The sequence below is a fragment of the Lichenostomus cassidix genome, chromosome 2, assembly GCF_008360975.1.
Source record: "Lichenostomus cassidix isolate B80296 chromosome 2, HeHo_3.0, whole genome shotgun sequence".
NCBI lineage: Eukaryota > Metazoa > Chordata > Aves > Passeriformes > Meliphagidae > Lichenostomus > Lichenostomus cassidix.
In genome coordinates this window covers 45,379,976-45,406,621 of record NC_139482.1, presented here as the reverse complement: position 1 = coordinate 45,406,621, position 26,646 = coordinate 45,379,976, and the positions used below count along the sequence as shown (strand labels likewise).

General features: G+C 40.1%; 1 protein-coding gene across 2 annotated transcripts in view; it reads right to left on the bottom strand.

Annotated features, from left to right (window-relative positions):
• The window catches only part of LARS2 (leucyl-tRNA synthetase 2, mitochondrial), a 95,587-nt gene extending 72,445 nt beyond the window's left edge, over positions 1-23,142 (bottom strand). The window contains exons 1-5 of one of the 2 annotated variants that reach the window (XM_085051364.1): positions 23,053-23,142; positions 19,935-20,185; positions 17,994-18,122; positions 8,495-8,586; positions 5,411-5,471 (exon numbers count right to left, since the gene is read on the bottom strand). In XM_085051364.1, coding sequence (XP_084907490.1) covers positions 5,411-5,471; positions 8,495-8,586; positions 17,994-18,122; positions 19,935-20,168 — 516 coding nt within the window. In that variant the 5' untranslated portion in view covers positions 20,169-20,185; positions 23,053-23,142. Of the gene's footprint in view, positions 1-5,410; positions 5,472-8,494; positions 8,587-17,993; positions 18,123-19,934; positions 20,186-21,115; positions 21,137-23,052 lie in introns of those variants that run through there. The other variant, XM_085051365.1, reaches the window with a different exon arrangement.
• Between the last annotated feature and the right edge of the window lie 3,504 nt (positions 23,143-26,646).

The following is a 26,646-nucleotide window of genomic DNA, read 5'->3' as shown; positions in this document are numbered from 1 at the left end:
ACCATCGTCCACCATACCACAGAGGCTTCACCCGCTTGGCCTGTTTGATTGCAGCGCAAGTCTCACAGCTGTGGATGACTTGTGAGATGTTGTCCATGGTCAAGTCCACCCCTCGGTCACAAGCCCACCTGTATGTCGCATCTCTCCCTTGATGACCAGAGGCATCATGGGCCCAACGAGCTAGAAATAATTCTCCTTTGTGCTGCCAGTCCAGATCCACCTGTGACACTTCCACCTTGGCAGCTCGGTCCACCTGCTCGTTGTTACGATGCTCTTCATTAGCCCGACTCTTAGGTACATGTGCATTCACGTGTCGAACTTTCACAGTCAGCTTTTCTGCCCGGGCGGCGATGTCCTGCCAAATCTCAGCGGCCCAAATGGGTTTTCCTCTGCGCTGCCAGTTAGCCTTTCTCCAGCGATCTAACCATCCCCACAGTGCATTGGCTACCATCCAGGAGTCGGTGTAGAGATAGAGCCTTGGCCATTTCTCTCGTTCAGCAATATCCAAAGCCAGCTGGATGGCTTTAAACTCTGCAACCTGACTCGATCCACCTTGTCCCTCGGTAGCCTGTACAGCTTGTCGTGTGGGGCTCCATACTGCAGCTTTCCATTTCCGATCTGCGCCTACAATTCGGCAGGAACCATCGGTGAAGAGGGCATAGCGTCTTTCACTCTCCGGCAGCTCGTTATACGGGGGTGCTTCCTCGGCACGTGCTACTTTCTCCTCTGCTTCTTCTGAAGATAATTTAAAAGTCTCACCTTCAGGCCAGTTTGTTATAATTTCCAGAATCCCAGGGCGATTTGGGTTTCCAATACGGGCGCGCTGTGTGATGAGGGCAATCCATTTGCTCCACGTGGCATCAGTGGCATGGTGGGTAGAGGGAACCCTTCCCTTGAACATCCACCCCAGCACTGGCAGTCGGGGTGCAAGGAGAAGTTGTGTTTCTGTGCCGATCACCTCTGAGGCCGCTTGGACTCCTTCATAAGCTGCCAAGATTTCTTTCTCGGTGGGAGTGTAGTTGACTTCAGACCCTCTGTAACTTCGACTCCAGAATCCCAGTGGTCGACCTCGGGTCTCGCCAGGCACCTTCTGCCAAAGGCTCCAGGACAGACCATGGCTCCCGGCTGCAGAGTAAAGCACATTCTTTACCTCTGGTCCTGTCCTGACTGGTCCCAGGGCTACCGCATGAGCGATCTCCTGTTTGATCTGGGTGAAGGCTTGCTGCTGTTCAGGGCCCCAGTGGAAATCATTCTTCTTGCGGGTTATGAGGTAGAGAGGACTCACGATCTGGCTGTACTCAGGGATGTGCATTCTCCAAAAGCCTATGGCGCCTAGGAAAGCTTGCGTCTCCTTCTTGTTGGTTGGTGGAGACATCGCGATGATCTTATTGATGACCTCAGAAGGAATCTGACGCCGTCCGTCTTGCCACTTTACTCCCAGGAACTGGATCTCTCGGGCAGGTCCCTTGACTTTACTCTTCTTGATGGCAAAACCGGCTTCCAGGAGAATTCTGATGATTTTCTCTCCTTTCCCAAATACTTCCGTTGCTGTGTCCCCCCACACAATGATGTCATCAATATATTGCAGATGTTCTGGAGCCTCACCCTTTTCCAGTGCAGCCTGGATCAGTCCATGGCAGATGGTGGGACTGTGCTTCCACCCCTGGGGCAGTCGGTTCCATGTGTACTGCACACCTCTCCAGGTGAAAGCAAACTGAGGCCTGCACTCTGCTGCCAGAGGAATGGAGAAAAAGGCATTGGCAATATCAGTGGTCGCATACCACTTTGCTGCCTTGGATTCCAGCTCATACTGAAGTTCCAACATGTCCGGTACAGCAGCACTCAGTGGTGGTGTGACTTCATTCAGGCCACGGTAATCCACCGTCAGTCTCCATTCTTCACTGGACTTACGCACCGGCCATATAGGGCTGTTAAAGGGTGAGTGAGCCTTGCTGACCACCCCTTGGCTCTCCAGATCCCAAATCATCTTATGGATGGGGGCCACAGAGTCTCTGTCAGTGCGGTATTGCCGGCGATGCACTGTTGCTGTAGCAATTGGTACCCGCTGTTCTTCAATTCTCAGTAGTCCTACAGCAGACGGGTTATCTGAGAGACCAGGCAGGCTATTCAGTTGTCTTATGTCTTCTGTCTCTACGGCTGCTATCCCAAAAGCCCAGCGATGTCCCTTCGGGTCCTTGAAATATCCACTCCTGAGATAATCTATGCCGAGGATGCATGGGGCGTCTGGACCAGTCACGATGGGGTGTTTCTGCCACTCGTTCCCAGTTAAACTCACTTCAGCTTCCAGTACAGTCAGCTGCTGGGATCCTCCTGTCACCCCAGAAATAGAAATGGATTCGGTCCCCACATACCTGGATGGCATCAGGGTGCACTGAGCGCCGGTGTCAACCAAAGCCGTGTATCTTTGTGGGTCAGACGTGCCAGGCCATCGGATCCACACAGTCCAATAGATCCGATTATCCCTTTCCTCTACCTGGCTAGAGGCAGGGCTCCTCTAATCCTGTTTTTGGTGCACGATGTTCTTCTGTAAATGTGTTCCTGAGGTCCCTTCAAGAGGATCAGTCATATTATCACTTCCATTCTGTCTGGAGTTCTGGCCACAAGAGACTGGGGCAGTGTTGTACCTAGATGAGCCTCCTGAAGTGGATGTTTCCTTTTTCAATTCACGTACCCGGGCTGCTAAGGTGGAGGTGGGTTTCCTATCCCACTTTCTCATGTCTTCCCCATGCTCTTGAAGGAAAAACCAGAGGTCACGTCGTGGAGTTTGTTTTCTTTCCCTGACTGGAGTATGTCTGCTCCTGATGGCAGAGACTCTGGTTGGTTTCGGTGTGGCATGAAAAAATCCTTCTTTGAGCTCTTTCTTTAGTTTCTGGTGGCTCTCTTCAATTAAGCTCCGGACTTGCGCGGCCAGGTTTGTTTCCACCGATGAGACCTGGGTGCGTAGTGGGGCGGTGACAGTGTCCTCGTAAATTCTCAGTTTGTTTGTTAACACGCCCACCTGGTCTTCGCCTTCCCTCCACTGCAATGTTGCCAGGTAACGAGAGTATATCTCTGGTCCGAGCCGCGCGAATCTTAGCCACATTTGTGAAGTGCACTGGACATTATCTGGGCTCTTGGGGAATCTCTCGTTGTCCGAGAAAATGATCTCTAGCACGGCCAATTCCCTCAGGCATCGGATACCTTGTTCTATTGTGTTCCATTTTCTTTGGTGCATCTGGAGGTCTTCTTTGCAGAGATATCTGTCCCGTACACTTGCCAGCAATCGCCGCCAGAGGCTGAGAGTTTCCTGGATTTTCCCAATCCCCTGGTCAATGACCACATCCTGGGACAGGGATCCCAGTTGCCTGGCCTCACTTCCATCTAGAATGGTGTCGTTAGCTGCGGCGTCCCAGATGCGGAGCAGCCAGGTCAAGATGGACTCATTCGTCTGCCGGGTGAATTCCCTCCGTAGGTCACGCAGCTCCCCCAGGGATAGAGAGCGAGTGATTATCTCTGGCTCTGTCTCTTCTGCTTGGTGAGATGGTCCTGCCGCATCCTCATCAGTCGCTGTGCGGACTGACTTGCTCTTGGATTTCTTTTTCTGGACGGGGGCAACCGCTACTGGCTTTGGCTGTTCTGATTCGGCAATGGTCTGTGTTGAGATGTCCACTGCTCTTTTGGTTCTTTTCCTCTTTCCTGCTGATTTGCTTTGTTTCTCCTCCTCAAAAAGACAAGATATTGTTCTGATCTTCAGCATGAGGTACACAGTGCTGGTTGCAGAGAAAAAGGAAAACAGAACTAACAAAAAGATTATGCCATCCCTAGCATCCAGAGAGAACTCAATATCCTCAAAAACGGCTGTGCCTGACCTGAAAGGCTGGAAGAAACCGCTCTCTCCTCTTAACCCCAGAGGGTGGGTGCGATTGCTGAGGAGGTCCCAGACATAGTGGCTCAGATTAGGCCAGGCAGACAAAACTGAGTATATGTAACGAGTGGCATTCATTGCCTCACAGGTTACCATGCAATAGGCATAATAAACCAATAGAGCAATTTTCATGCCATGCCCTGATCGTAACAAGAGCAATACGACGGGCAGATAGTTTCCCATTTGAGGAAAGATATAGAGAGCGAGATAAAGCACCCATAGTACTTATACTTCCTGCCATGGTTTTCAGTAGTGACAGTTTTCCATCCGTTTTTCAGAATGGAAGGGCTAAACAGAAGTTCATACACAAAAGATGAATTTTCTCAATTTTCTTGACTTGCAACCTGCATCATTCACCTCATGTGTGTGCACATGTGGATTCCATACCACAGCCTACACATATGATTTCACTGTATTCAACTACTGCTGTACTACACATACTGACAACCTCTGAGATACCAACAGCTTTAAAAATTAGATGTCAAGATGCGTATAGTGAACCTTGCACAACCAATCTTTAATTTTCAGAGTGACTTTTTTGGCTACCAAGAAAACGAAAATCTTACCTAAAAGGCTTATATACCAAAAATTCCTGCCATATATGAGACATGACAAAATGGTTTTTCAGATGCAAGACATACAAATAAACAACTTCACCTTCATGATTAAAGAAAACAGATGGCATGTCTCGGACTCTCAGAAAACCAGTGCTTTTCCTTTTCAGATCTACAATACTGCTAAAAAAATCCAAGATTAGCATCTCCATCACTTTATTCAAAATCACATTAAGGTGATAAGCAATAGCTATTGCTGAGAATATAAAGGTAGTTACTGACTCTGATTCACTGGTAAATGCAATAACCTCACAATCGCTTCAAATGATAATTTCTTTTTTATCTGGAAAATGACATTAGCTTATGTCTGATTGTGTTTGGTAAGTTTTTTAGGGTGAACACCTGATTCTTAAGCATTAGTGTTTTAAATAAAACTTCTGGTTTCCAAAATGACTTTGACACGAACACCTACGAAAATGCAGGCTTACACTTTGAAATCTGGAGTAACATAATGGAGCCACCATTTCAATTTACTGTCTTTAAACCCTTGACATACACATTGAAAAGAGTACCCCTAAAAAAATACATACCTTAACACAAAGGCACTGGTGTTTCATAAATCTGTTTATTGCCTTATTTCTAACACAGAAAACTGATACTTCAAAGAGATGAAAAAGCAGAAAGAAAAATCCAACTACAAAACTGAAATCACTTTAAAGATTCTCCTAAACAGTGATATTATCAGATTATATCAGTATGCCAAAAATTAGGGAAATCTGATAAAAAGCTAGATTTTACAGTTTAACAACTTAAACTGGTCACTACCAAAGACTCCTGTATTGTCATGAATAAAAGGATGAAATTCCATGCGTTTCAATGTTCCATCATACAATAAAATAAAGCAGTATCCATTTAAAAAAGAAAATCTTACCCTTTCCCATGTAAAAGACAGCCCTAGTGCATCAAACTGTTTCCTCATGTGTTGAATATTACTGCAAAATAGGAAAAATAAATTAAAAATTATTACCTTAAGATATTTCTATCATGTGATGATATTTAAAATATGGTGCTTATGGAGTTCTGAAAAATCAAAAGCACTAGTTAACCTTTAAACGCAATGATCTCACTAGCAGTAATCTCATAATTGTCAAAATACTCAAATAATAATTTTGAAAGTCTGTAATGTGTTCTGGTACAATTTCCATGGCTAAATATACGAGGCAATACATTTTTTCTCTTGATTTGAATGCAACTTAAAAGTAAACATGGCACTGCAGTTTAAAGGAAGCATTACTCAAGCATCACTTCTTACTATTTTTAATTATCTTTACTGCAGCTGAGTCAAAGGGCCCTCTTAAATCTCAGTGCAGTAGGGGACATTTCCACTATCAGCTTAATCCTGCTCCAGTCAATGCTATCCTGACTGTATTTTGCTGTGGCTCTGGTGATTCCATGGCTGTAGGATAACCTGAATCAGCTTAACCATTCAACTGCAGACATGCCTTACAAAAATTCTCAAAAAAACCTCCACCAGTTTTCTTCCTTCCCTCTGATCAACAGGCTGATCAAACCAAAATTGTGGCCCACAAAACCAGCTGAGCCAGTGCAAAGGAGGTGGTATCCTGGGAAGTGACAAGGAGCTCCCAAACTTCTGGTGGCAGCAGCACCAAAGATAAACATTATTCAACTATGACACTGCAAGGTTAGAAGTTGCCCTGAATGGATTGTATTACAAATGTAAAATAAGATATCTCAGGATATACAGTAAAGTTTTAGTCTGAAATGTATGAAACGTACTTTAGTTTGAAAATGTACTAAATACACTTCACCAAAATACTCACAATTACATAATATTAATTACATTTTATTAATGGTGTGAATTCATTCACATACTGCAAAATGGATTAAAATTTGTTTGACTTTTACCTTTCTACTATTCTACTATTTACCTTTCTACTGTTACCTTTCTACTAAATACATTCTGTCAGATAAAGCAGTATCTATCCTCCCACAGGGGCTGTTGACAGTCATGAAACCAAGCATTTAATTCTGATCCAGAAAAAACCTGCAGTGCTGAATAATTGAGTAATGCAAGTATTTAATACTAGGAGGCACAGAGCCCCAGTTACACTGGAAAAGACCTGCCTTTTCTGGTAAGCCACCTTCCCTTCTTTGGCTATACCAGGAAATCCTCTTACGGACTCATGGTTTTTACTGGAGAAACCATACTTTCAGTAATGCTCCTTTAATTCAAGTCCCATTCAAAGTTAACTGTACCAGTAAAAAAAACAGAAAAAAATCAAAGTTGCATATATTTTCACAAAACTTCTGCTGTTATACTAACTCTTACTAAAAAATGTTTCTGTTTGTGTAAATAACTCTGCCTTCAATTTAGTTTATGTTTTTCCTAGCTTTGAGAATATAAGAAGTAATAGTCAGTTGGAGTTCATTTGAAATCACCACTTCAGAAAGTCAAGATGCTCTGAAAATTGGTTGCTTGCTCCTGAAAAAAGCAAGCTGAAATGCTCAGTGTCCTCCTCTTAGAGGGGTGGCTGTGTCTGCAGCAGGGATGACTGAAGTACATCAGGTTGATATGAAACTCCATGTTCAGTTCAGCCAACCCTGCTGTAGGCATGAAAAATATTCAGGACAGGACAATGGAGAAAATGGGAAACAACAATTATTTCAGTGGTCAGAATTCAAGCTGCCTGTATGATGAACCAACTCATAATATAATGAGCGTAATCCAAAAAAAAGTGTATGTGAATAATTTTCCTATTCAGATGCTATCATAATCAGCTCAATTACAATGTGCTAATTTTCCTCGGGTTTTTTGTTACTATATTGTTATCTAATTCTTAAAACTAGAAAATCACTCTTTTCACTGCTAAGTAAATTTTCAAGGCAAAATATGGTGAAGTTTCCAACAAGATAACTGAAGCAAAACCAAGGCACTCATATAACAGACAGGTAGATTTGTTTTACAGATGAACTTCTACAGGCTTATTAAAAGACTATAATCAATTTACTGACCATGGTACAAATGGAATTGATAGCTCACAACACACTGTGCACAAGGATTTTTCAGACTCTCTCAAATGAACAAAACCAAGTTTTTGCGTCCTCATGGATGCAACTGGCTCTCAGTCACACTATTGTTTAAACAATACAGGAAGGAAATTTTAAAAAATTGAGAAGTAACTCAGAATTTGTGTGTTGTGCCCACATGCATTCACCCCTAGTGAAATCAGTTGCCATCATATTTTAGTTGGAAAAGTATTAAGAATCTTAAGATGGGACCAGCAGCATGAACAAAACCCAAAGAAACAGCAGAATCAAAGAAGGAAATGGGTCAAGGTCTATAAAGATACCACGGCTAGATTACTGTATCCAGAGCACAGCAAACAACTTCACTTAAGAAGACTCGTTTTCAAGTCCTATTCAGGAATTGTTTACTTGTATAACTTTTTACTCATTTTAAAGACTATTAAGGGAAGATAACACCCCATTCTGTTGTCTAAAGCCCAAAACGTTCACAGAAATCAGCAGCAATAATGGCTGATTAGCACTTTCCAAGATCCAGTCTCAAAACAAAAAAACTCTATCTGCTTCCTCTTTCACAGTCTAAAAACCGCTAGTAAATCTAACCATGTAACTAACAATTTTCCACTGTGTATTTTACACTAAGATTTACCTCACCATAATGAAATTCTGATTTAGTTATACTCATCAGTTTGGGTGTTTCAGAAATGCCTCTCTTTGGATATTTTTATAGCATTTTACAATTTAAAAGTCATTGAGATTAAAACCTTGAAAATCATCCCAATATATTTATTTTTGAAAACAGAATCATCTGCACAGCCCCATAAAATGTTGTCAAATAACCTTGGTCCCAGATAACCCCATTTTTCCCTGTACTATCCTTCTTCTCTGATAGTTTTGTTCTGTCTTGTTGGTTTATGGGTGCCACGGTCAGGCATTCACAGTGAAAATACCATATTTCAATTCATTTCACCTTTGTGTCCAGCTTGCAGGGTGAAGACCATGTTCAACTGCAGCATTTTCTGCTGGTAAACCAAATGCATCCCATCCCATTGGATTTATCACCTGTCAGCAAAAAGAAAAACCACAATGTTATGCAACTTTCTGGCCTGGCATCAGCAACACACACAAGCCTCCAAATAATGAATGGTGCTTGGCATTCCAGCATTTGCTTTGTCTGAACTGACCTTCTTCCAAACCTGCAAACTACAGCCAGCTTTGCTTTACGATGTCTATGAAGACCACTTGTTATCTACAATGTGATGTTAGAGGGAGTTTAAAGTATTATGCAATAAACCCTCATGGCTATTTCAATATCAGGTTGACAATGACAAAACCCAACTCTTTGTAAGTTTGTGTGGTGGTAAAAATCAGCAGTTGATGCTACCACTGGACAGAACGAAATATGCTTTCTAAAAAAGAAGACATTAGGTAAAAATAATTGAACCAACAGTTTTATAACTATAACTGATGTGCAGCCTACTATTTTTTTCCTTTGTGTTGAAAGAAAAGAAAAATACCCTAGTATAACTTTAAATCCACCAGCTAAAATTAAGAGAATGAGGAAAAACAGTTTCAGTCAAATTTTACTAAAGTATCTTTTGCAAATATAGACTACAGACTGACAAATTGTTATTTCATAACCACCTATAAATAAAGGTGGGGGAAAAGTGTACTACAAAATATAATAGATAATTTCTGTTGAAAAAGAGATATATTTTTCCTATTAACATGCACATTATTTAGAAAAAAAATCAGTAATACAGTAGGTATTCAAAAAACCTGTCTAATAACCAAGGAAAGAAAGGCCAGTACTTAAGATGCTGTCATTTAACACATATATATTGGATACCTCATAAAGCAAATTCTATTTCTTAAACTTAGAAATGTGCTATAAATTCAATAATCATGATTAAAATTACACAAGTTTAACAATAGCAACACATGACTAACATTTTACAAGTTGTAGAAATCAAAATTTCTACCCCTTTAAAATATGTATTTATATAAAGAATGTGTTTCTTACTGGCATGTAAGCAAACAAGCAATAAAAAAGCAATCCCAGCCATACTAATCTCGTAATACATCTCCACGTGAAAAATCTGCTCATTTTGGAAGCGTAAGAGCTACTTTTGTCAGTGCTTTGAATTATTTTTATTCTTCTTTGCCACCACTTTCCAATCTTCTGACTGAATGTAATATTTCGTAAAAAATATTTTATAGATGTGTTTATAAAGATGCCCTAGGCACCAACACAGTGTAAAAGCAGCAGGATTTAATAGATATGACTCCTCAGCATTCTCATTTCCAGTACTGATCTAAAACTAAACCTGCTGTCTATCATTACTCTACTGGTGCAGCAACAAAACCAAAGTATTTAACCTGTGATCACCTGTGATGCAAGCCAGCCCAGTAAGGGCCCATGCACAGCACACTTTTGATGTCTAAATCTAACTGAAATTGGAATGCTATTGCATGTTACAGAATTTCCCTATTAACAGACAAACTATTGTTCCTCACACCGTAGTATCAGAAATTATGAGTTTTAACTGCCTATTTCCTCACATTATAGAGCGGGGGTTGTTACATGGAAAATGGTAATTGGAGCCTAAACCACTTCTCAACACCCCATTGAAGCACACCTCTGCTTAGCCCTTCTCCTCCCTGGCCATCCACCCAGAAGTCAAAACTATTGGTATAAAAGACAGAAAAAAGACAGGTACACTTTACATAAGCTATAAATATAAACAGAATTTTTTGGGACATATTAAAATACTAATTAATGCAGCTCCTTTCTTTTTGACCACTAGTACTGCTGACAATTTGTCTCTGAACAAATGTGATGAAATAAACCAGATTTTTTTTCATGTATAGTACATATTTTCTCTATTTAAATGTCCTTTGTTTAGACAAATGCCCTACCTTTGCACCCCTACAAATGCCTTCTTTTACTATGAGCTGATGCACATTTGTGAGATTAGAAAAATCACCCTTAATTTTTGCTAAAACAATTTTTGTAAAATTTGGCTTCTGAAGATCTCCTGGATACAGACAGGCAGCCAAACGCAAGGCACAGTCTCATTTCTCATGCTTTGAGCAAAAGGATGTGGGAAAAACAACTTCACTACAGACTCCCCAAAAGGGCTGACGGATGCTCCAGACAGTTCATGTTCAGACATTCTATCACTGTACCATCAGTGTTAGAAGGAGCAACCTGTGCACGCAGATCTTCCAAATTCTAGCACTTATCAAAAATATCATCTTCATTCTTTGCATTCAAAATTCAGTTTAACGAGCAATAGCATTCCTCAAGTTAAAGGTCTGAAGAAGTATGCTAATTCAAGTTTCAATCAGAAAACTAAAAAGAGACATTAAAAATAGCCTCAAATTAGTCTCCAGGATAGATCTATTTATGTAGTTGCTATAGAGATGAATGTAACATGCACAGTAGTTTAGGAAATTATTTCAAATTTATTGTCTCTTTTACCTCTCTAGCATGAATGGATTTGAAAGGTTTGTGAAATGCATTTGTCTAAACAACAGGTCAGCTCCTTCTGGCTGTAATCTGTAGCTAAAATGCCACAGTCTCCATGCAGCATTTGACATTACATCTTAACTCTACTTATCCAATATAAAAATCTCTAGAGACATGGAAGAGGAGAAGAAAATACGCAACTAACATGTCAAAAGTTGGCACAAAGGAAAAAGGAACAGTTTGACTGTTCAAAACAAATTAAAAATAGGAAGAAAAAAAAGAGAAAGCATTTTTGAAGACCAAAAGGTTATTCCTTGTAGCTCCTTGGTTTGGTCACTGGATTGGTCACTGGCTCTAACTAGCAGAAAACACGGCTGGTCTCTCCAGCAGGACAGATGAGCAGAAGAAAAACAAGTCATCCACTTTCCTGAATGCTGACTTGACTGTTTCCAACAGCAACCTCTAAATCTTATGCAACTGAGGGATCCATTCTGCTCACTGATGTGACCATTCTTCCAAGCATCACTTCTCTAAGTAGACAGTATTTTCTCTAAGCCTCAAGGAGAAAGAAAAACAAATAATGACTATATCTTCTAAAACAGGAGGCTGCATAAGTCTAAGGATGCCTACACCTGGTAAAAGAAGGCAGGCTGTAGTTTCAGCCATTTTATGATGGCAGAAGCCAGTGCTATCACCAAAGGCAGCCATGTATTTCTGATCTTCACAATGAAGTGGACAGGTAAAACTCCTCCTGCTGAAAACTCCCAGGTTAGTCTTGAACACGCATGGCATAACTTCAGATCCTCAGAAGTTCACATGATCAGGCAGGATCAACTACGAAAGACTGGCATTTTCTACCACTTAGCACATTTTTCACTCAAGCAAAAAATTCACAAGGAAGTGATTAAACAGTGCATAGGGACAAAGTGCTCAATAACCACCACACTGCGTGGTCTTTTTAGGAACAAATTCTCAAACATGAAAACAGTTGCACCTTGAAACATTTTAGATGCCAAAGATTCTGACTGCAAACTAGCTTGAAGCATTGTTTCAAGAATCATTTCACAGCATGATCAAACATCTGTTATTAATGATGGCTAGAGCTCTTCATGTAAGTATGGGACCAAGGGGAGGAGGACACAGTCACTCCATTGATTCAATGCTGAGATCTCAGCTCTTCCTCTCAGAGGATTTTCATCCATACAATGCTGTAACAATCAGCTCATCACACATCAGTAGGTGAGATCAGTGTACTATATAATACAGACCTGACAATGATCTCATAACACTCAGTTCTAAGCCTCCATCAACATAACTAGGAGTGGTGATTCAGTGAATTTTTCTCAGGCTTTGTAAGGAAACAAAGAGCATGTTTGCTCTTCTGATGTGCTCAGTATGTCTCAGAACTATGACCAGGGAGCTGACAAAACTGTTCTTACATTCAAATAAATGCATTCTAAATTTTAAGAAAGACAGTGGAATCAGTGTCAGAAAGACCTGCAAATAAATATATTTGATTCAGAGAATATGTAATAAAAGAAGATGACCAGAAATGAAAATTAAGAAGCTTGCTGACAAATTAGTGGTTTGACCTGATACAGCAAAGTTTACATTCCTACCCCTAGTTATAGGGGTATAACATGACACACTCCACATGAAGTACCCAAAAAAGGCTGACAAAACAGGCGATCCATGATCACAAGTTCCAGCTGCAAGAAAACACCCCTAGCTCCATTGTGGATCTCACAATCGTGCAACCACAGGCACGGGAGACAGTGAGGACTTGCGGTTGGAGAGGGCAAAGGAAAGGATGGCTGCTTCTTCTACTTGCTGCCTACAGTTGGGCTGAACTTGTTGAAAATCTGATGCAAATCAACATATTACAGATATAGCACATTTTAAATACAAGACCTCCATCTGAATGAAGCTTAGATTGTCTTTTAAGTGTACCAGGTGATAGACACCATTACACAACAGGTAAAAACTACCACCACCAACCAACCAAAAACCCCAAGCAGACAGGGCACCCCTGGAAACAGAGTAAAATAATAAATTTTTGACCAGTGTGTACTTTCTAAAAAGGACTACTTCAATGCTTCTCTGCCACACAATGCTAAATATTAGCATTCCGAGAAGGCACTTTCAAAATAAAAAATAATCAACCCATAAAGATTTCTATCAAAGCATAAAATTCCCATTTATTTTTATTCTCAAAACATGAAATACGAGAAATTATTCTATGTCCAAAGAGTACCACAAACATTTTGAGAACAAAGTTATCCTTTGCCTCCTTAATCTCACACATTCTTGCCTAACATAATTACATTTAAAATTAAATCTCATTTTCTCTTTTTCTTTCAAAATGAAACAGAGTGAGCTCATTAACACCTTCAGTACTCACTACGTAAAACTGAAATTAAATAAGATTCAATTCACACACGATACTTGTAATATTTTCCACTTGATTTATACCACGTGAAATTACCTGACAAAAGGACACAACAGTCTCACACAAAAAAGTTGGAGAATAGCAGCTAGTGATTATCAAAAAAAGGATGTATATTGAAATAATTCATCCTGCTGATTAATTAATTATAACGTTTTAATTAAACTTGCCTGTCTTCAATACCATTCACTTTTGCAATTTCAAGAGTATTAAGATTCTCTGCTGAAAGGGAAAACAATGAAAATACATCCAATTAAAAAGAAGAGATGCTATGGATAAAAAGAAGACGCTCTTCAAGTTATTTAGGGATATTGCAGAAATATCACTCACTATATTCTAATCCCAGCCATCCCAGTTTAAGTATAAATTAAGAAATAATAACTGTAGTGTGATTCTAGCATGCAGGAATTTCACCCTGATTTGATTATAGAAATTATTTTTCTCATTTCTCTACAACTCTCACATGTGACTGCCTTGCTTTGGTACCAGTTTCATTAAGAAGATATCACAAGAACTACTGAACTGAATCACTCTCTGTTTACCTATCACTAAGGGAATTGTTCTCAGTCCTTTGAGAGGCACAAATTATCCACTTTGGAATTTATCAAAGACATGATAATGACAGCATGATAAAGTAATGGTAAATACTTGTTCCCGGAGCAACAGCAGACTGGAAATCTGCCATAGTGAAGATCACCGTGAATATCGTTTCTACACAACACTCTCAAATAAAGAACAGAAAACATCTTCACTTCTTACAAAACTCCTACATTTGAATTCATAACATGCATGTAAATTCACGGAGAAAACACAACCAGAAATTGCACATCATAGTTCTGGATTGATTTATAAATAGCTACAAATTTGTAATTTAAAATAAATCAATTACTTTTTCAAAGCATTTTATAATAAATATGTTTGCCATGAGATCTAGGACTCTCCATATACAAAAATTGTTTTAACTGCACTTCAAGAAACATGTTATCCTTAACACATTTTGGAAAGACTAGCTCAATGCACAAACACTAAGTAATCTATATGACTTACTTTTCCCATGCAGAGATTTCAAACTTCATCATCACTAATTAAAAAGTAAACAAGTTACCTTAAAACAGATGTACTCTACAAATCATTTATCCAGCAACCCAATCCAAGCACATGACAGTTTGTTTCCCATGCACTGCCTGCAGTTCCTTGAGAAGTGAGTGATGGAACAAGACAATGCTTTCATCTGCAGTTTTATATCAAAGCAGTATTTCTTTCAAAAACAAGGTGGGGAAAAGAGCAATAAATGTTTATTTTCCCACTTAAAGTGCTGGTGAAGTACAGGTTTCTGGCAAATAGCACTAGATTTCAGTGTGTATTACCTCTCTAGAACATTTTAATTGAAACAAAATCAGATCTTATCCAGCTGAAAAAAATTTGAATACTAATGTTCCATTTTAGAAAAAACAAAACCACAACAGAATCCAAATGATTTAAAATCTTTCCAGTTAAAATTTCAAAATACCTCCAATATGAAGAAATTACACAACTGCATTCCAAAGAAGTTCTAAAAGACCTCTAATCCCTTTGTAAATGCATTGTAGCCTATCCTTACTAAAATATTATAAAATATAGGCCAATTATTGCCTATTCCGATTAAATCAATATGTAACTAATTTACTGTTTTCTCATTAAGGCAATCTCTACAAAAAATACCTCCACTTTATTCAACATAAATTGCTCTCTTACTCAATCAAATATTCTTGTCAACTACATACACACCATAGGTATTTCCCCTCACTGTTTATTAATAAATAACAAATATACACCGTAGTCTGAAGCTTTCCCTGGGGACTGTATATCTGGTTTTGCCTGTAATTTTCATGGTAACAGCCCATCATTCCTTGTTGCCTTACACATTTTTTTAATTTGAAAATGATGGATGCAAAGTTTAAACAACATTTCTACTCAAAAATCTTACCCTAATCTTGCACTGAATGCCTGAAATGGATTCACTTCTACTCAGATTTTTGATTGAGGAAGAATTAGAAGTACCTAGGCTTTCAAACATGCAATATTAAAGCTGAATTTTGAGAAGGAAATAGAAAATCAATTGAATAACTTCAAAATCATGCATACTAACAGTTTTGTTTCTAAAGCATTTTTTCTTTTTATGTATTGAAGAATACCACTAACTCCTTGAATACAGGGAAAAATTTATTTTTCTTGGGAATATATCAAATATTATGATACAACCATGTCTTAGCCTATAATCACCACAACATCTTAATCATCATAATATTCTTTGACAGATTGTACAACCATAACAAAGGGCAGAGAGAACTTTTAGAGGCTGATAAATTAATTGCAAAGAGAAAATCAGTTACAAAGACTCTAATTCTAAGTGATGGAAAAATTAGCATGGGTAACAAAGGAGAAGTTTTTTAAGGTAAATGTAAGTTCCAGCAAGTTAATGCACATCACAACACAGTATCTCTCAACCTGACATACTCAGAAGATCATCAGAGAGATTTTTAATGTCTCTTAATCGTAAATTAAAGTTAAATTCTGTGGCTGCCCACCTTTAGTCAAAAATAGATGTTCAAACTGGTTAACATAACAGAAGATACAAGTATTTTTAGAAATCCAGTATGTTCTACAGGCACTTCTTCAAAGTAATTTTAACATGAAATATAAAAATATGCTGAAATGCAAGATGTGAAAACTTGAAAAGTCTGGAAAAATTTTTCTAGAAAAAACTGGCAAATGTGGAAATAAAAAACTTGTTTGCTTGGTGGCTCTTGTATTTAATTGTATTAAAAAGAAATTGTATTATCTTTTTACTTTTCTCCAAAGATTTCTTTGAAAGGTGCTTACTTACCTTGTTTTCAAAAGCTTAAAACTAGAGCATGCTACTGAATGTAGATAATTACTTTCATTTTATTTTAGCTAGTACAAGAGGAAGCAAGTTTTCATCTTTCTGAACAGCAATTTATTGGCTACCTTCTCTGCTATTGATAACAGATGGCTATATCCTGAAATGATATTACATCAATGGTATTAACATCAAGCAAGAATCAAACATCCCTCAAATGCCTCATTAGCTTAATTTTTTTAGTGAGATCCAAGTTCTGGTCATTCAGACAAGTCAGGAAAGGTGTTATAACAGACATTGGGCTTTTTTCTCATTTGTCTAAGGCAGTTATTTCTTTTTCCTGAGAATTGGAAAGCCTAAGAATGCATTTCTGTAAAGCAGCAGCAAGTGTTCAGTACATGGTATGTTCATCACTTCCATAAAACACATAGTATTTGGAAAGGCAGCACACTGAATAATGCAGTGACGATACCTATCAGAGTCTCATGGATGGTGATAAATCCAGGAAATGCTACACTTCTACAGCACTTGTAGCAAGGAAATTGCATTTAGTACCACAACCAGCAACTAACATTTCTTTCTCCATTTCAGCTTCTTTGTACTTCTTTGAGGTTGATTCCTATATTCTTGAGCTGCTCCTCTCTTATACATTTTCTGTCACCCTAGATCCCTGCCCATGCTGTTTTTCTCTTTTTGTTCCTTTCTCTTTCCATATTACTCCTTCCTACTGTTTTCCCAGATTCTTCACATTTTTCCCCAACCAAATGTCTTTCCTCTGTAATATGGCTGTCACTCAGGCCACAGCTCTCCCACACCTTCCTTACATCCTTCAAAGTTTACCTGCCAGCCTTTACTGCAGAATGCCAGCCAGGATCCCACTGCAGATTGCAGGGACAAGGCTCTCAGCTACCCCTTCTACCTCATGGAGAGACAGAAGGGAATGAGGGAGAAACGATGGCAGGCATGGGGTAGACTGGGAAACAGAGAAATGTGGAAGGGAAAACAGGATTTCTCCTTGTAGATGTAGCAAGAAAAGCTTAGCCTACCTCAGAGACTTGCACCTTCAGAAGACAACATTTTATATATATGAGCAAGGGTGAAATGGGCAAGCCAAGGGGTCAGATGCTACAGAACAGAAACTTCTAGCTACATACACATGATGTAATGTGTGACATATGGCATGACATGGTCCTGTTAATCTGACTTGCAGCACTCATGAAAAAAAGAAGGCTGTCCCTCCCAGCTGTCCCTCTGTGTCTGACAAATGACACGAACTGGTTCTTGGGAGCAGAAGAGGCGAAAGCATTTCAGTAGTGTCTTGCCAGGTACACCTTTTCCTCCCCCCTGGTTCCACCCAGACGGCAGTAGGGTCATCGGTCTCCTCTCAGAAACTGTGTGGCCCACAGGTCCCAGCAACACTGTGCCATATATGAGTGGATTGAGGTACCCGATGCAGCATCAGCTGTATCATCTGAGGAAGCTTCTAGCCATCTGCTACCAACAGTGAGTTCTGAACACCACCTGCTTTAAAAGTCTCAAATTTTAATATACAAAGCTTCACGGGTCATTATCTACACATCTGTAGAATATATTCCACTTTCACGGATTTTGGAAAATACTAATTTCCTGATAAATTATGGTATTAAAACGTAAAAATACCCCCACCAGTCCTACTGCTGATCTATTCTTACCTGCATCCCCCTCATTTTCTGGAACCGAGCTACTGCATCACTGATGGTGTAGACACGAACATGGCCCATGTGAAGCTTCCCAGAAGGATATGGGAACATAGAAAGCACATAGAATTTTGGTCTTGATTTCTAGAAAGAAATTTTTAGAAACTAGTAACTATATGAGTTAGCATTTCACTTGAATAAATACACGTGCACATTATACACTACTACATGATACCATGAAGAGAAACACAGTTCTGCTGGACCTGATCCAAGTGAGCACTGAGAAGGTTCATTGGATTGAATTCCTTGGGGCTATAAATGGAGCCATCTCATCAATTTATATTGACACTTAAATGGGTCTTGAATGTTATGAAAATTAATTCACTTTTACTCAAAAAAAGCTGTATTAGCACAACTGAAGCTTAACAAGGCACCACTGACAATGTAGCATCTGCAACTGATTATCTATGTGTTCTTAGTCTGCCACAATAAAAACACGAAAACATAGCAGATTAAATTACTCTCATAATAATTTAAATAATTAATGTTTTACTTTGTATCTACAACACAGAGTTCACTCCTGGCCAGTTGTTTTTTGTCAGCTGAACTCCAGTAACTCACAGAGTGACTACATCATTTGCAATTGCATGAACATCTGCTAAAGGGAAACGGTTCAGTTTCACTATGTATGCCCAAATCCAGACATCTTACAAGCAATATTTTGCATAATGAAAAGAAACTAAAAATTCATTTAGCTAGGTTTAATTAAAATGACAAAAGTTACAAAGAAATCACACATTCTCTCTCACATTAATTATTCCTAATACATCTTAATTACCATTGAATTCATCATTGATACATTGACAGTATCAAGTATCATTCATATTTGCTAAGTTCCTACATTATTTTTTAATGTTAATAATAAAAACATACAGGCAGCTTTAACTATCCTGAATAAAACTCCATTAATATTTGTCAAACAATACTTCTTTATCACTTTTGCTCAATCACAGCAAAATCAGAAATAATCTGAGTACTTCATTGCAGCACTATACACTATGTGCCTCTTCATAGGAGATGTTACAAAATCTATTTCAACTGTAAGGATAAAACAAAAACACCATTAAAAATACTCTTTAGAACTTAGCATTTGTATGCTATATATGATACCTACGTAGATATGTATATCAAAGATGTGAGCCTAAATGAATGCCTTCCCTGCTACAGGTACACAGGCAGACCATTTCATATTAGTTTTCTTCCCCCAAAAAAGCAAGTTCTTTTCTCTCTTCAACATTTTGATGGAATTATTTTTTTGTCTGAAAGCGGGCACATTTTAAGAGAGATGAAGAAAAATACATAAAGGGGCCCAAAAATGTTTTTTATGTATTGTGACAGAATAACTGTGAAAGCAAAAAGAGTCAGAGACTGAGATACTGTTATTTTCAAGATCTTTTATTGCATGGGAGAACTTTTTTTCTTCAAGTCACTTACTACTCCTATGAGACTGTAAACCAGAAAACACTAAAAAATAATTTTCCCTTAACGCAGATTTTACTGAGTCACAGGGTGTAGTGTAGCAGATTTGCCATAATGTTGGGAACAGAACCTTGAGAAAATTATTTACAGAAGTTACAAATAGATGTTTCTTTTAATACTTTGAATAATTAATTCCCAAATATTGTATAACATAAAAAAGAAGAATTGATTACTTAAACACTTCCTAAATTTACAAGTTTATACTTTGCTTATCGCTGTATTTTTCCTCGGGATTTTAAAATTATTTTTGTTTACCTATTTCATTAATGGTTTTTAATAATCTACTATCACATGAAAGTATTTTCCCCTGAAATGTAATGCACAGCTAATCGTTATATGCCATCTGTACTAATTTCCAATTAATTTCATTCTAAAAAACGTCAAGCTTGTAATCTCCAAATTTCTCATAATGCTTACATCAGTTTCTGAAATTCTGCAGAACTGATCCTTTATTCTTGGGAACCACCAATTTTCAACTCGTTTTCTTGTCTCCAACCCATAGGTTTTTTCCCATTTCCCTGTCTCACTGTAAATAGTTCTCACACAAGCAGGAACCAGTCTTCTCTGCCATTTAATTAATCCCAGGAAGCCATTCAGTTGTCTCTTCAAACACGAGGAACAAGGGCCAAGTCTTTGACAAATCGACTGCATTGTTAAGGTTATGGTATCTGAAAAGACAAAAATATATATTTCATGCTGCAACATATAACAAGAACTCAATGATTATTAGGATAATACTAATTTAGGATAATACTAATTTAGGATAATACAAAAAATTGGCAGTGATGAAACATACTTTAGCTTGACTTGGACTACTCAGCTGTTTTGCATGGAACTTGCATTTTATTTCCATGTCTGAATTACAAAAGCATGTATTTTTTAGTCAAGAGAACTAACTGTGGCCTTCACACAGAACAGAAGTATTGTGTTATCTATTAAAATACAATTCTTGCATTCAGTCTCCTAAAAAGGCATAATCAGTCAATTGAAGGTTCCAGAAGCTTAGTTGCCTGAATAGAAGATGGCTAACAGGGTGTTAGTAAAAATTCAGAATGAAACAGAGAGAAGAGGAAGTTGGACGAAATTATACTGTAAAAATACTGAATTTGTCATCACTGAAAAGAGATGGGGGAGGATGACTATAATTAGTAGATTTCAACCAGATATTCTAAACCAACTATTTTGCTAAGGCTTTCTTTTTCAACTAAAAATCCAGTTAACTCCTCAAATGCTTTAGAGCGAGTCTTCTAAAGCTACTCAGATGGGAGCAAGATCAAACAGTTTCCGTATTTGGGATCAGTCTGAACAAGATATTTGCTGGTTTTACTTCCTACAGCAGGAAACATGGCATTGAAAGACTTCTACGCTGAGGTTTCTTCCACATCTTGATTGCTATTTTTTTTTAATTGAGGCTTTTACATCAACATTTCCTATTCTCTATTGTTGGTTTCGGTGTTTCGGGGTTCTCTTTTTGAATTTTGTCCAATACACTTGTACCAAACTAGCTATTTCAGTCAGTTCAGAATTGTCCTTGCAGAGTTACATCAGTAAAATCTCAGTGTAGAGAATAACTGTGGATAAGAAAAGATTTTACTTACGCATTTCACATACGGTAGAAACATTATCAGTAGCAATAATTTCTGCACCACCTAAATTAGATCCCCAGCAAGCTAGTGGGAGTTATGCTTCCTTTAACATTCACCATACATGCATACACAAACCCTTACTGCCTGTCTCATTACCTATGTATAGAATTGCTCCTTTTCTCTCTAACTTATTAAGCAGGCTCTTTTAAACATTTTTTTAACTTATGTCACACCAGTGCTTTGAATTTTTTGTTGCTACCCTCCATAATCTCTCTCGTTTGTAATAAAAACAAATCCAGGACTGTACTCAGGATTCCCAGTGCAGGTGCACATGAGTCATTCAGGAGAATCCAATTTCTCCCCCTCCAAAACATCACACTCCTCTCAAAATTAGCATTTCAGTACTTCAAAGTTTTTTCCTTATTTTTACTAATTATTTCCTCATTACTTCTATCTTATTTCTATCATTTTGATTTATTTTACAACAGAAAGGAGCGCTTCCTTATACAAGCCAATTTCAGCACTGCTGATTTACAAAGCAAGCATTTTAAAGCCCAAGAGTTACACACACATATAATATGCTTCAATGAAGGGAGACTAGTGGATGAGAGGACACAGTCTCAAGCTGCACATGGAGAGGCTTATATTGGACATTAGGAAGGATTTCTTCACAGAACGGGTGATTACACATTGGAATGGGCTGCCCAGGCAGGTGGTGGAGTCACTGTCCCTGGAGATGTCTAAGGAAACACTGGATGTGGCACTCAGTGCCATGGTCTGCTTGACATGGTAGTGTTCAGTCATGGGTTGGACTCCATGATCTTAGAGGTTTTTTCCAACCTAATTGATTCTGTGATTCTGAGACAGAAAGGACACAGACCCCGTGCTGTACACAGCTCAAGGGAAGCCCACCTGCAAGTGTCACACCTGAGAGGTCACATCTGGGAGACCTCAGGCCCTACATGCCACGAGAGCAGGGGTGGGAGTGAGAAGAGCGCCACAGCCAGGGGAACACAGCACTAGAGCTAATCTCATTCAAACACATGGAATTCTAGGACGAGAAACTGCAATGTCTTCCCTGCTCCCAGGCACCATCATCCACAAGATGCAGTGATCAGCCAGTAACGTGTTGGGCCAAGCCAGGATGTGTGGCACAGAGGATAATGAAATCCAAAAGGCATGGCACTAAGCTGTTTTCCCTTTCCAGGCTTGTGTGCATGGGACTAGGACAAGCAGAGCGCCCCCCCCCGCCCCAGTTAAAGGCACACCAGCCCAGTCCTAGGTGGGTCTTTCAAAAAGCAAGTTATGAGCCAAAACTGTCTTACTCAGGCAGGTGTGCCAAGAAGGGAGGAAGGGGCTGGTCTGAGAGAGAAATAAATCACGGAATATCCTGAGCTACAAGGGACCCACAAGTGACTCCAACTCCTGGGCCTGCAGAGGATACCCCAAGTCACACCATGTGCCCAAGAGCATTGTCCAAGTGCCCCTTGAACCCTGTCAGGCTCGGTGCTGTGACCACTGCCCTGGGGACCTTCCAGTGCCCGACCACCCTCTGGGGGAAGAACCTTTTCCCAATACCGAATCCAAACCTCCCCTGACACAGAAAACGTTTGGAAATACGCAGTAAGCAGGCAGGAGACTGAATTAAGGTCCTGGAACTGCCTGACGAGGCCCAGCACGGCTCGCTCAGCCCCGGGGGGGTGTCCCGCCGGTGGAGAAGCAAGCGCGGGGAGCAGGCGGCTCCACGGGCGGGACAGAGCGAGCGGGGGAGCAGAGACGGCGGGAGGCTGGAGGAGGGGGGAGCTGCGGGGGCACAGGGCTGCTGAAAGAGCCGGCTGGGCGCCGGCGAGGAGCCCAAAGGCGCGGGCGATGGGCAGCCGCGGGCAGCGAGAGCAGCGGCGGCCCCGGCGGGCCCGGGGCGTGAGGGGTGGGGCTGGGGGAGCCGTTACCTGCGCGCCCTCCCTCAGCTGCCCCGCCGCGCCGCGGGCGCCGCCATCTTGGCGTGTCGGTGTGGAGCGAGGCGCCGCCTCCGCCTTTGGCACCGCCCGGCGGGGCGGGAGTTCCGCGCGGGGAGGGAGCGAGCGGCAAGGGCTGTCCCGTTTCCCGAGCGTAACGTGCGACGGTAAATAAAAATAATAATAAAAGAATTAGTGAATCGGGGTTGAGCTCTGTGTAAGTTGCACAGAGCTTGTTCAGCCTCGAGAAGAGACGGAGAGAGGGGCCCTCGTTAATGTCCATAAATATCTAAAGCGGGGGGGCCAAGAGGATGCTTCCAGGCTCTTCTCGGTGGTGCCGAGCAGTAGGACATGCGGCGACTGATGTAGGCAGAAACAGAGGTACAGGAAGTTCCTGCTGAACATGAGGAGGAGCTGCTTTACTGTGCAGGTGACCAGGTGCTGGAACAGATCGCCCAGAGAAGTTGTGGAGTCTCCTTCACTGGGGATACTCAAAAATGGTCTGGACACAATCCTGTGCCGTGTGCTCTACGATGGCCCTGCTTGAGCAGGCAGGCTGGACCAGATGACCCACTATGGTCCCCTCCAGCCTGACCTTTTCTGGGTGATTAATTTTGCTTCATTCCATGTACAGCTGCCCTGTAAAGTCACTGTATGAGGTTAGGGCTAGATGTCAGTAATTTCAATAACTTTACTTCTGCCTTTTATCTTTGTTGTTGTTGGTGGTGGTTTTTGTTGTGGTTGGTTTTCTTTGGTTTTGTTTTTTTTTTGTTTTTGTTGTTGTTCTTTTAAGAGGCAGATTTTGAAATAAAGGCAATAGTTTGGGGTTTTTTTTGTGATGACTTTTTGACTAGTCATAGTAAAAAGAAGAAGTGACAGAAACACAGGATCAGAAAATGGGTACCTGGAAGCAGGAAGGACACTGCAGCTCTCTTTCTTGTCCTGAAATTCCATGTGTTTGAATGAGCTCAGCTCTAGTGTTGTGGGCCCCTGGCTGTCATCTGGTCCAGCCTCCCTGCTCCAATAGGGCCATCCCACAGCACATGGCACAAGTCAGCACAGGCAATCTAGCACAGCAGAATTAATTCTACCTCTGTCTAGAAAGCAACCTCTCACCCTGTTGTCAACACTGTGGAGTTCAGAGTTGGTTTTAATTACTGCAAGTAACTTTTACTAGCCTCCAAGGAGTAAGAAATAATTTTTTTTTAATTCTCCCTGTGCTTGTGCCCTTTTGCTGCTGGCAACTCTTGATTATTTTCATTTTTAGACTTTTTTCTTCACTGTTGTGTTTCCAGCACAGTTTAAGCAGACACATTATGTTTATGCAGTCCAATGCCTACAGTAAAGTCTACCTTCTTATGTGACTAAAAATATGTATTTACTGGATAAAAGCTTTCCACTTGGTTGTGTGTAGCTGTCAAGTGTGCTTAAATTATAACCTTTTCACTGCAAAAATGAACAGAGAGCAGCTCTGATGGTTACCCTGCTGATAAACTAGTACAGTTTCCCCATGACTGTGTGCATAATTTTAGTTTGCTTTTCTGTTGATCTCCCTGTCAGCAAGTGATGGTGATTTGGCTTAAAGAGGCCTTCCATCACAAATCTCTCCCTGAGCTGCTCTGTGAGTTCCTGGACATAGGGAGGATGAAACATTTTGTTGTGTGAGGAGACAGTGAGAAAGATTCTCTGAGCTTTTGCCCCCCTTCCACCAGCACAGGCGCCTGTCTGTGGCCGCCAGGGCTGAAGGCTGAACTCTTAATTCAAATTCAAATTGTAGGTAACAGCTCTGGCCTGATGGCTTATCAGCTAAGCATGCATTTGAAACCAGCACAGAAACAACTGAATCATCCCATGAAGGACCTTCACCTTGGAGGGGGCTTTGGGAGTCTCCAAAGACCACCAGGATATACGGAGCATGCGTTGTGCACATGCTAATGATATTAATGACTTCTCAGAAATGATTTGTATAACCACTCCTATCCTGAAGAATGTAATTAATATTCATGATTTTACCTATAACTCTGTGTCTTTGGGGTACTGAGGTATGTGTGTTTGGTAGAAACAATTCCCCACACATCCGGTGCACCGAATAAAGCAAATACCCACTTCTCTGACTTGGTCTCTGAAGTGTCTCTGAGCTCGATTGGGGCGAATCAACAGGCAGTGCAGGCCTTGGCTGAGACCCTTCCCCAGGATAAATGAGAGCTCATGACTAGCTGGGACATGTTTTCAGCTCAAGGGATGATTTCCCCTCACTCTGGCCTTAACCCCTACACTCTCCTGATTCACATCTGAGTGAATGGATGGCAAATTATCTCAGAGAGGTTAACAGACTTGGATGAGACCAGAGAAAAAAAGGCAGTATAAGATTTTGGAGGAAAGATTTGGTGTGCTTTTGGCTGTCCTCTTGACACCATGGGACAATTATTCATTGCCATTTCTAGGCACTGCTGACATGGGGCTTGACAGTGTTTTTAAATGGTGCTGCCAGACAGTCAGTGCTTAATAGATAAGAAGTTCCTACTGTCAATAAGGCAATAAAAAAGCCCAAATGCCAAATGACAGTGTATCTCTGTATTGGTTTTGACCTTCATGGATTATCATACTGTGCAGAATACCTTTGCTCTTCTTTCCTTCTGAGTATATTTCTGGTTGGTCTCAATTTTCTCACCTAATTTCAGTTTCTGTTTACAGAAAATCTTACACCTTGTCTAGCTTCATTGGATATTGGCTGCCTTCCTCACTATTAGAACTCAGATTGCCCAATTAGCTCCAGTAAAATCACTGGAAAGGGGCACTAACTAAAATTTCAGTATATTCTCAGAGTAAGTTTCCAGTAGTATCTTGACTGAAGTAATCTTCTACATGTTATAAGTAGCATGCAAGTCAAACCCATGTCAAACCTGCTTGACATGTTTTTGTTAGCAGCTAATAAAAATCATACGAGCAAAGTCCTTCCAGAAGAAAACAAGGAAAAATATAAAATTATATGATTTGGGTTTTTATTTTTCCCCAGATGTAGCCTAGATTTGGTACAATACTTGACATTTCATCAGCATCTCAAGCTAGATCTGTTTAACCAAACCCACTTTGGGTTTTTGATTACCATGGTGAACAGAGAAGAGCTAGAGGCTCCATGTGGGCCAAAACCTAAGTGCTCCTCAGGTATGGCAGGTCTACTTTTGTGTATAGCATGCGACTAACTTTCTAGGAAGCATTTCAGATTGTGATTAATTTAGTATTAATCTAAACAGATTATCCTCAGCTTCAGGCAAATCAAATACGTAAGTAGATTGTCAGAATAAGAAAGCAATGTTTTAGTGAAATGAATGGATTAAAAAGATGAGACAAAGGTCTAACTACTCAATCAGCTATAATCTTGATGGCAGAGCATGAGAAATATAGGTCAATATGTTTAATGTTAGATATCTCAACAGGCCAGATATTGAAATGTATTTAAAAAATCGTAATTCTAAATTTGAGGCAGTGGTTGGACTTTAAAAATGTTTTCAAGACAACATAAAATAATACTCTCATTATTTTGCTACTTTTGCTCACTCTGAGCTCTACACTGTTGTCCCCAGTTGA